Source organism: Marmota marmota, unplaced genomic scaffold (genome assembly GCF_001458135.2).
Source record: "Marmota marmota marmota unplaced genomic scaffold, marMar, whole genome shotgun sequence".
NCBI classification, from domain to species: Eukaryota; Metazoa; Chordata; class Mammalia; order Rodentia; family Sciuridae; genus Marmota; species Marmota marmota.
The window spans coordinates 37,497,131-37,508,214 of record NW_025999932.1 but is presented as its reverse complement, the minus strand read 5'-3'; the positions used below and the strand labels follow the sequence as shown (position 1 = coordinate 37,508,214).

Here is an 11,084-nt window from a genome sequence, read left to right as displayed (position 1 = left end):
TTTTTTTTTTTTTTTTTTTTTTGGTGGGGTGTGGGGGGCGGGAATCGAACCGGGAATTGAACCCAGGGGCACTTAACCACTGAGCCACATGCCCAGCCCTTTTTATTTTTTATTTTGAGACAGAATCTCACTAAGTTGCCTAGGGCCTTGCTAAGTTGCTGAGGCTGGCCTAGAACTTGTGATCCTTCTGCTTCAGCCTCCTGAATGCTGGGATTACAGGCATGCACCATTGCACCTGGCTCTTTTGCCTTTCTGAACACACACACACTAGGTGTCTTCTACTTTTCAGGCTACTTCTTCCCCCATGCCCTGGCTGTGTATCTCCAGCCCTGTCCCCTCATTAGAATTCCAGTCTACTAACCTGACACATCTCCATAGATAACAAAAGCATCTTATATTAAGTTTGATAACACAATCCACCCCATCCAAATCTATTCCTTCTTCACCCCAATAAGTAGCACCGCGATTCATCCATTACCCAAAGCAGAAGTCTAAGAATGATCTCTCCCTCATCACATCCCTGCACAACATCAAGCCCATTAGCATTAGCAATCCTCCTAGACATACTGCACTGTCTACCCACTTCTGTCTTGGCATCATTAATCCACTGAAATCACTGGTCTAGCTCTCTCAAAGGTGGCTGAAGATTGCCGATACCCTGATTTCTTCCTGCCATCCTACTCGGCTCATTCTCCATACAGCAGATTGATCTCTTAAAAATACTGGTCAGTTTATGTTCCCCTTAAACAAAGATAAAATTACTTTGCTGTACTCTGGCTTGTAAGCCCTCCATGACCCTGCCCTTATGAGACTCTCCCCCCACTCACCTGCTGTAACAAGAGGCCTTCCTCTTTATGCCTTTCTGGTGAGCTTGCCCATTAGGAGGCTCATTCTTGCCACAAGGATGAAGTGCCTCTGCTTAGACTATCTTTCTCCCTGCTTTCTTGCAGGCCAGGAGCTCTTATTCTTCCAACCTTCTCTATCACCACCTTAGGTGATACTTTACTGACCACCCAATCTGAAGTAGGGACCCAATGACACTGTCATTTGTCTTATTTTAGTTAGATACAATGCATAAACCCTTCTGTGAGGTGTTTTTATATTTTTGTTTGGGGGTTTTTGCAGTGCCAGGGATCTAACCCTTTCACATGCTAGACAGGCACTGTAGCACTCTACCACTGAGCTACATCCCCATTCCACCATGAGATGTTTTTAAATTTGCTTTATTTAATCATTGTACCCCCTCCTCACTAGAATATACACTTCATGGGGACAGTACCTTCTACTTAATCCACTGTCTTACCCCTTATCCTTCAACAATGTCTGCCACATCGGAGCTACAATAAATACTGTACATCTGTAAAGACTTTAAGCAAATAAATGTTTATTGCCATTTGTATTTCTTTTGGAATTTGCCTGTTACCATTTTCCTGTGGATTATCTTAACCCTGTATCTAATATTGTTCGAACATTTTTTTGTTGTTGGGTTTTTTTTTTTTGGTACTAAGGATTAAAACCAGGGTGCTCTACCACTGCTCCACATCCCCAGCCCTTTTTATTTTTTGAGTAGGGACTTGCTAGTTACTTAGGGCCTTGCTAAATTGCTGGGGTCAGCTTTGAACTTTGAATTCTCCTGCCTGAGGCTCCCGAGCCACTGGGATTACAGGCGTGAACCACCGCATCTGGCTGCAAACATTTTTCTTTCCATCTTTTTCCTTGTCTTAAATTTTTCAAATAGTATATGTCACCATAAATATGAAAGTTTAAATTTTTTATATAGTCAGATCTGTCTTTTTCTTTGTGGCTTCTGGGTTTTCTACCTTCCTTAGACAGCCTTCCTTTACCACACACCATCCTTTTTTTCTTTCCCCTTTATTTCCTAATTTGCTTTCATAGTTAGAGTTTTAATCCATTTAAAATTTATTTGGGAGTGTTTTTGGTCCCCCCAATTAAATTTTCATTCTTTTATGGTCTGACTTGGAATCCCACCTTTTATCTTAATCTTATTTCTCACCTACATTTGAACTGTCTTTATTTACACGTTTGCTTGTGCTGATGTTGGGGAATGGTGTGAGCCATCTGTTTTGCAAGATGGTCTTACTGGGCCACCAGTCATTCAGCCAGAAGATGATCCTAATCAGCCTTGGTCATAGCTGGATTCCCTAAACCACTCAGGTTTCTGGGGCCACACAGTGTCTGCCTAACCATCTCTACACCACCTTCAATAAAACACCAGATCGAGAAATAAAAGCAAGGGATCAGATAAGCTAAACTATGAAAAACATGGCTCAATTGGGGTTTTTGGTTTGTTTTTGGGGGGGAATCTCTACTACATAGATTCCAAAGAAGTTTCCTTTATTTTATCTCACGTTATCCTCAATAGCAACCCTATAGACAGTTAATGTTACCCCAGAAAGGAATCTAAGAGAAGTGACTAGCTCTTATTGAAAGTGGATCCTCTTGCCTCAGCCTCATGACTACCTGGGATTCCAGGCAGGCCGCCAGGAGCTGCTCTTGTCTCAGGTTCCTATACCCTTCAGGACCAGTAGCCTCCTCGAGCTGGATAAGTTTGCCAACTCTGATTTTTGGAAATCTCTTTTAAAAAGGCATTGATTTTTAAAACAAAAAGCATTTTCTGCTTTTAATGGGATCATTATGGAACAGTCCAGGCCAAGCATTCACTAGTTGAGGTTTTGCTGAACTTTTCAAGTGAGCAGCCAAATGTAAATAGTATCTAATGTTTGTAAGAAGGATGAAACTTTACCAATGATGTCCAGGATAAAAATATAGGACTGCTGGCTTAAATAACATCTAATGATATTTTTAAATTTTAACAAAGATTATGAAAAACTGGATCTTATTTAGTAAAACCTATTCTTCTGTAGAAATGCACATTGTGTCGTGAAAGAGGAGCCACCGTGGGATGTGACTTAAAAACTTGTGCCAAGAACTACCACTTTTTCTGTGCCAGAAAGGACAACGCATTTCCACAGGCTGATGGAGCTCAAGGGATTTATAAGTATTTAACACAACAGTTTTAAACCTACGTTTGGGGGATTGGGATAGGAATAGGAAAATTAAGACAGAGACTTTAAAAACTAAATTTATGTAACTGACTTTCAAATGACAAGACAGGGGGATACCCAGTGGGGAACCAAACTTTATAACACCTCTTCTCAGTATCACAGAAAAACAATACAAGGTTTAGTTTTGCTTTTATAAGTTTCCCTGCATCCTGTCCTTCCTGGTAAAAAGCATCATTTGTGATAGTGATATAAGTGGCCTAAAGGGAAGCAGGAAATAGGGACCAGTTCAAAGCTGTTCTTTTCTGACACAGGAAGTAGTTTTTTACTTATATAGCCACAGGCTCATCAATTGATGTCTCCAGTCTTGTATGTGGAATAAATGTAATTTCCACTGTTATACCAGTAAATAGCTACCTGTCCTGAGTAATAGGATTGGTGTTATGACAGCATCTTTTAAAAGTTTTTGTAAGATTTGTTCATAAAGTGATTTTTTAAAAAATGCTACTCAGATCTGAGTAGGATCCCCTTACCTAAGTGTCCCAGGCACTTTTATTAACTTATTTAATAACCACTTTTTGCCACGCAAACCCAAAGTGCTATACTAATGTTATGTCAGTCAGTCCAGGGAGGTAGCCACTATTATCCCTATTTACAGATAAAGCACGGGGCCACTTAGGAACTTTCCTTGGATCACACAGTTGATAAGTGGCAGAGCTGGGTGTCAGGGATCCTGAGTTCCTTGCTCTTTACCACACCAGTTCATCTTCAGATTTAGAGGCCATATCTTCTAAAACAATGTGGGTAAGCCTGTCATTAAAAGAAGTTTCCAAAATAATTTTAAATGAGTCTGAGCAAGTTACATTTGTCGCTTGAGACATTAGGACTGTACTTTTTATTTTTTTAGTTGTAGATGGATACAATATCTTATTAATTTATGTGATGCTAGGGATTAAACCCAGTGCCCCACGCATGAGAGGCAAGCGCTCTACCACTAAGCCACAGCCCCTGTACTTTTTTTTTTTTTTAAGTTTTTTTTTTTTTTTTAGTTGTAGATGGACACAATACCTTTATTTATTTTTATGTGGTGTTGAGGATCGAACCCAGTGCCTCACACATGCTAGGCAAGCACTGAACCACTGAGCCACAGCCCCAGACATTTTTTTTATATATATTTTTTATTTAGAGACAGAGTCTCGCTGAGTTGCTAGATGCCTCACTAAATTGCTCAGGCTGGCTTTGAACTCACAATCCTCCTGAGCCACTGGGTAACAGGCATGCGCTACAGCTCAGCTCAACTTTGTACTTTTTTTTTTTAAATATTCAATTTGCTAAGAAACTCATAGGTTGTGCTCAGATTTCACTTTTTTTTTAACCTTTACAAAGGGCCCGTTTTATATAACTTTTTTACAAAGACTTTGAACATAAGATCAAAATAAAAGCAATTGAAGTCATGACTCTCTTAAAAAGTTGGGGAAAACATACTGATCTTATATTAGAGCTAATGAATTAAGTCAATGAAAAATGTGCTTGGAAGAAACTTGAGTACTTGGGAAATGAGTTCTCAGAGATTACCAGAACCTAAAGCAGGGAAGTGAGGGGCTAGCTGGGGTATTGCTGGGAAGGTGGCATAGAGGAGGTGGGACCTGGTGGAAGATGGGAGGAAGCACGGCATCCTGACCATCAGCCTCAATAGGAAAAGAAGGGAGAAGTAGCTGCAACTGAGACAGAAGAAATGCAGGAAGAAAACAGGATCTGCACAGTTCTCACTTCATCTCTAGTAGGGTAGATATAAGATCTGGAAATCTGCCATTAATTTTTCATAAATTAATGTGTGCACTTTTGTACTATTGTTGAAAATCAAGCTTTGTGTAGTCTTGTGGAAATTTTCATGTCTTAGAAGATTTTGGATCTTTAGGTATCTTTGTATAGTCAAATGCCCCTAACCACTAGTATGAACCAGTACTGTTCGAAGACTTCAACTACTCCTTCAGAGAACATAATCTTTTTAAGATTCAGAGGGCAGAGAAGATATCTAACAGACTCATCCGCACTTGATGTGGGTTAATTTTACACTGGTTTAGCATTTCTCTTTAAAAGTTAACACTGAAGGGGCTCAGAGGTAGAGCACTTGCCTAGCATACTTAAGGCACTGGGTTCAATCCTCAGTACCACATAAAAATAAGATACTGTGTCCATGTATAACTAGAAAATAAATATTTTAAAAAGTTAATACTTAAAGAGTAGCAGTTATGAAAAATTAGTACCTTTTCAAATCACAAGGAAATTGATATTGTATTTGAAAACTGTTTATTAAAAGATTTAATGATTCTTTGGAATTGCATATTTTCAGGGTGTTATGCCAACATCATGCTCCCAGATCACCAACCAATGCTCAGAGTGGTAAGTCTCTACAATCTCAGTATTGTGGGTTTAAAGAAAATCAAACATTTATGTAAGATATGGAATAGTCATTTACTTGCTTCACTGAATTAAAATACAAATTTTTGAGTCAAAATTGTACATACCTATAAAATTTGTCAGTTTCTCTGTGGACAATGTGATATGACATTGAATCCAGGCTTGCTCTACCACTGAACTACATCTCCGGCCTTTAAGACAGGGTCTTACTGAGTTGCTTAGGGCCTCACTAAGTTGTTGAAGCTAGCCTTGAACTTTGATCCTCCTCTCAGCCTTCCAACTCATTGGGGTTAAAGTGTGCCACCATGCCTAGCTTGACTAGTTTTTTTTTTTTAATGGTGAATTAGACCTATTCTGGCAGTTCTCACCATACTGATAAGACCAAACTAGACACTGTAAAAAGTTTTGGCTTTTGTGACTACTACTTTCCTGTAAGAATATTAGAATTTTCAGTAGGTAAAATTAGTAAGGTGTCATACACTCCCTGAATAAAAACTTCCCAAAAATGCATGGTTAGCATTTCATTTTAATTAAGGTAGAACAGATCCTGACTATCTGGAGTTATGGGACGAACATTCATTCATGAGTGCCTTCAGTGTACTTTCAGTACACCAGTGTTTTACCAGTACTAAATCCAGAAGGTTCGCCGTGACCCGGAGTCAGGACCTCTCTGGAAAAGACTTAGTTCTGTGTCGTGCCACTGCATTTTATGGGGGCAAAAGGTACTCTCTGAACAGTATCTCTACCCTTATTTTTCAGTCATTACCCTTTTAACTGAGGAAATGCCATAAAGAGATTGCTCTTAATCAGTGTTTACTGACAGAGAACAGCAAGTTTTAAAAAACATAATGTGGGGCTAGGGTTGTGGCTCAGTGGTAGAACGCTTGCCTCACCTGTGTGAGGCTCTGGGTTCGGTCCTCAGCACGGCATATAAATAAATTAATAAAATAAAGGCGTATCAACTAAAAAAAAAAGCAGATAATCTTGGGCTATTGGTGTAGGTCAGTGGTACAGTGTATGCTTGACATGTACAAGGCCTTGGGTTCCATACCTGGCACCGCAAAAAAGAGGATGTAAATGAGTCCTTTCCTCAGAGGAAACACTTGTTCTTTTGAATTCTTCCAAAGAATGTTTGTGTAAACATACCACTAATATATATTTCTTTTTTCACTTGCTATACTTTCAAGATCCTTCTGCATAAGCTTATACACTTGTGCTTATGCACAGTACTCCATGAGACAGCCATACAATAGAACTATTCTCTGCTTGATGGACATGTAGGTTATTTCCTACTACATTTAATAGTATTTAATATTTTTCTACTACATTTAATACCATGGTTAACCTTGTTCCCCATACATCTTTGCCTCCACATAAACTACACTGTAAAGTAAAATTACTGATTCAAAGAATATTAAACAAACTCTGGATAACTTGTGGCTAATTATCTTCCATAGAGATTACATCTGTGGTACAGTTACCCAAATCACTGCAAATATTGTATATTAAACATCTTTATCAGTCTGATATGTGAAAACTTTTTACTTTGTATATCTTTTCACCTTTTTTTTTTTTTTTTACTCAATACCTTTATTCCATTCACTTTTATATGGTGCTGAGGATCGAACCCAGGGCCCCAAGCATGCTAGGTGAGCGCTCTACCGCTGAGCCACTATCCCAGCCCCTCACCAGTTGTTTTCTATGACCTACTTTATTCACTTTTCTATTCAGTGATTCTGCTTCCTGAAGAGTTCTCCATATACCAGTTTTACTATCAGTTATTTCCTTTTCATATTCACTAAGATGATTTTATATTTTAAAAATTAGCCCTTTACGAGTTGGGGTTGTGGCTCAGAGGTAGAGTGCTCGCCTGGCAAGTGTGAGGCACTGGGTTTGATCCTCAGCACCACATAAAAATAAAATAAAGACATTGTGTCCACCTATAACTAAAAAATAAATATTAAAAAAAGCCCTTTATTCTGTGTGTTGAAAATGCTTAGTCTGTTTGCTGGATCTTTTGACTTTGTAACAACTTCTGGCTTTTCCGAATTTTATATGTAGTCAATCTTTTCCTTTATGTATTCCAACTTAAGTGATTTATATTTTTAGCTGATGGAGTAAAAAGAAAACGAGGAAGGAAGAAAAGACTCCCAACAGGCATTCATGTACCGGTAATTTAACTTAAATTTTCTTACAGCTTTAAATTTCTTTAAACAGTGTCCTTATTTAAACCATTCTGAATTTCAGGTGAAATGTACTTTCCAACTCACTGGAATAGACAGCAGCTTCCTTTGAGTTGTCTGACTAGATAAACCTGAGATTGCGCCTGAGGATTCCCTTTTGGGAAGAATCCCTTATTCAGCAAGCTTTTAGATAATTCTTAATGATGAAATTAGTAAGGAGAAGCTGGAAGTTCTGAAGGAGACATTATTCCCACAGCTTCTGTAAAGCATCCCCTAACACCAAGTTAGAACATCTGACTATAGAGTGCTTAGGTCCTTACATGAGCTGAAGGTATAGCTGAGCACTGGTACAGTCAATATTTCCCAGCTACATGATCCAATGTAACCTTGTTTGTAATTCTCATAATTTTCTAGACTATAAAGTATATGAAATACTTACAGGATTTTAACTAGTATTAACATCAGCTCATATAAGCCAAATTAATATGAGCCAGCAGCCTCTACTACTTGCTATTATTCAAGAGGTGTTTCTCAAGCTGGTGAGGTGGCTTGCCTGTAGTCCCAGCTACTCAGGAGGTTGAGACGGGAAAATTACTTGCACCCAGGAGCTCAAGGTCAGCTTGGGCAACATAACTATCTCAAAAAACAAATGTTTCTCCCCCAGCCTCAGAAACTTAGCAAGACCCCATCGCAAAAAAAATCAAAAAAGCTGGGGACAAGACTCAGTGGTTAAGGGTCCCTGGGTTTTAACACATTTCTCAAATACCTTGTTTTATAAGTAAAATATCTACATATGAAGGGCTGAGGTTGTGGCTCAGTGGTAGAGTGCTCACCTAACACATGTGAGGTACTGGATTCAATCCTTGGCACCATATAAAAAATAAAAAAGGTATTGTGTCCATCTACAACTAAAATAACTTAAAAAAAATCTACATAAGAATATAAGGCATGGTTTCCCATTAAAATGCATTTAATTATACACAGTGGATTGGCTTTTATATATTAAATGCCAACAGTACAATCTTGATTTTTCTCTCCCTTTAGCAACCCGAGACGACAACGTTCAATAGATTCATAAAACCAATGAAAGAAAAGAACAGCGGCTACCCAGGTTAGTGCTCAGCGACAGCTATAACACAGCCTCCAGTACTTGTAAAAATGTTGACTCTTCGGTATTTCAGCCGTTTAGTGCATTAGCACCCCACCATGTAAATAAGTTGGGTTGGATTGGGTGTTGCTTCTCAATATGAGGATACACTTCCTAATAAAGAAGCTAGTCTTGCCTGAGCTCAGAACCCAGTAATGTGCCACCCTACACACTATTTCTTATAAAATAAAGAGTTTTGTAGACGAAGGGCTGGGGTTGTAGCTCAGAGGTGGAGCGCTTGCCTAGCATGTGTGAGGCACTGGGTTCAATTCTCAGCACTGGGTTCAATTCTCAGCACTGTGTATAAATAAGTAAAATAAAGATCAGTTAAAAAAAAATCATTAGCTAGTAAGGAAAGTGACAAATTAATTGACAAAAAAAAGGCAGGTAGTTATTATAAGCAGTTTTCTCTTATAACATTTCATTCACTGATAAAGGTGTTGTGTGTTACTTACTAATTATGTTCATCAGCCACTAGGCAAGGTTTGAAGAAGTAACCATAAAGTGGTATGATTAGCTGCCCTATAAGACCATTACTTATAATAATGTTTTCCTTATTAGATGCAATTGTGAAAACACCTTTTCTTAAGAAATGTAAGGAAGCAGGACTTCTTAATGACTTATTTGAAGAAATATTAGATAAACTTCATTTGATTCAAGAAAGACTCATGGATGAAACTACTTCAGAATCAGGTACTAAATTTCCCAGTACAGAGACTTTTCACAGACCTAGATGTAAAACAGGCGAAATAAGGAAAAAAACATTTTCCCTTTGCATTAATAAAAATTGTTGTGTATAAGGTCTACTGTCTATTATAAATCAACAGAATGTAGATAAACTCAGTAGTTTAATTCAAATGCCCTAAGAGTTGTGATGTAGTTCCCATGAGTGCACACAGGTGTGTGGGCGCATTTAGAGCCAAGGTGGCCCCATGGTGGCCCCCTGTGCACCTGAATTTAAGTGCTGAGCACAGTTAGGTTACAGTTCTGATGTAACTCAAGTTGTTTCCTAAATAAACCAAGTGCCCTCTATAAAAAATGTTTACTCAAAATTTAATGTATGGAAGAAATTTAAATGTTTTGATCAATGTGTGTTTTAGTTAAATACAAACTTTCTTAAGTTTCTTGAAGAACTCTTGGGAAAACTGAAGTTCCATTTGTAAGGTATAAATACATAGTTTCTTAGCTTTCTTAACACCTGTAGAATAAAATTTGTAAGCTCAGACTAAAGCTATTTCATAAAGGAAAGCTTTATCTATTATAGGCAGCAATGTAAAATATATACTTATTTTAAAGAATATGTTCTATAGGACAAGATTAAAAAATTAAAACTAATATTTTCTCTAGACCAAGCACTTCTCAAAACTTTTTTTGCTTTAAAATCAATGTGGAGGACTTGTTAAAGCACAGAGAGCTGCCCACCCCAGGTTTTGATTCTACATTTCCAACAAGTTCCACAATAGAAGACTGTTCTGTTTACTCCTGTTTTGGGTTATTTTCTGAAGTGTAACTGCACACATGAATTATTTAAAATTAATACTGAAAATGTTTTTCTCTCTCCAGAGTATGAAGAAATTGGGACTTCACTTTTTGACTGTAGATTGTTTGAAGACACATTTGTAAATTTTCAAGCAGGTATGTGAGTTACAAAAACTTTTATAGATTGAAATAGTATGATGCTATACAGGTAATAAAATTCATTTAAGAATGTTGTTTTATTAAATGAAAATAGCACAGCCCATTACAAAAACAGTATGACAGGCACAGAAGAAAAAAACATAAATATATATATATATACACATATATAGACACACAGGAAAACAGCACTCAGTAAAAAGAGCAGTTTCTTATAGGTATTGGATTGTAGTAATTTCTTTTGTCTGTTCTTTTAATGCTGAATTTTCCAAATTTCCTATATACAAATACTTTAGGGTTTAATGAGAAGAAACTCATTATAAAGGAAACAACAGGCCTTATAGGTGTGTGGCGCAATGGCACACACCTATAATCCCAGCAGCTCAGGAGGTTAAGGCTGGAGGATCATGAGTTTTAAGGCCAGCCTCAGCAATTTAGTGAGACCCTAAGCAACTTAGCAAGACCCTATCTCTAAATAAAATATAAAAACATGGGGGTTGGGGATGTGACTCAGTGGTTAAGCGCCCATGGGTTCAATCCCCAGTAAAAAAAAAAAAAAAAAAAAAAAAGTCAGGTTTAGTTCTCCCAACAAATATAATCTCTTCAAATCTAATATCTTATGAGGGGCATTGTGGATAATTCTAAAGTTCATAAGAAAAAATTAGAGGGGCTGGA

General features: G+C 37.7%; 1 protein-coding gene across 3 annotated transcripts in view; it reads left to right on the top strand.

Annotated features, from left to right (window-relative positions):
• Nucleotides 1–11,084, top strand: part of Setdb2 (SET domain bifurcated histone lysine methyltransferase 2) — a 72,923-nt gene that overhangs the window by 57,401 nt on the left and 4,438 nt on the right. For all 3 annotated transcript variants that reach the window (XM_015484276.2, XM_048800908.1, XM_015484277.2), the window contains 6 exons: nucleotides 2,886–3,019; nucleotides 5,377–5,426; nucleotides 7,554–7,615; nucleotides 8,672–8,738; nucleotides 9,336–9,467; nucleotides 10,338–10,409. In XM_015484276.2, coding sequence (XP_015339762.1) covers nucleotides 2,886–3,019; nucleotides 5,377–5,426; nucleotides 7,554–7,615; nucleotides 8,672–8,738; nucleotides 9,336–9,467; nucleotides 10,338–10,409 — 517 coding nt within the window. The remainder of the gene's footprint in view (nucleotides 1–2,885; nucleotides 3,020–5,376; nucleotides 5,427–7,553; nucleotides 7,616–8,671; nucleotides 8,739–9,335; nucleotides 9,468–10,337; nucleotides 10,410–11,084) is intronic.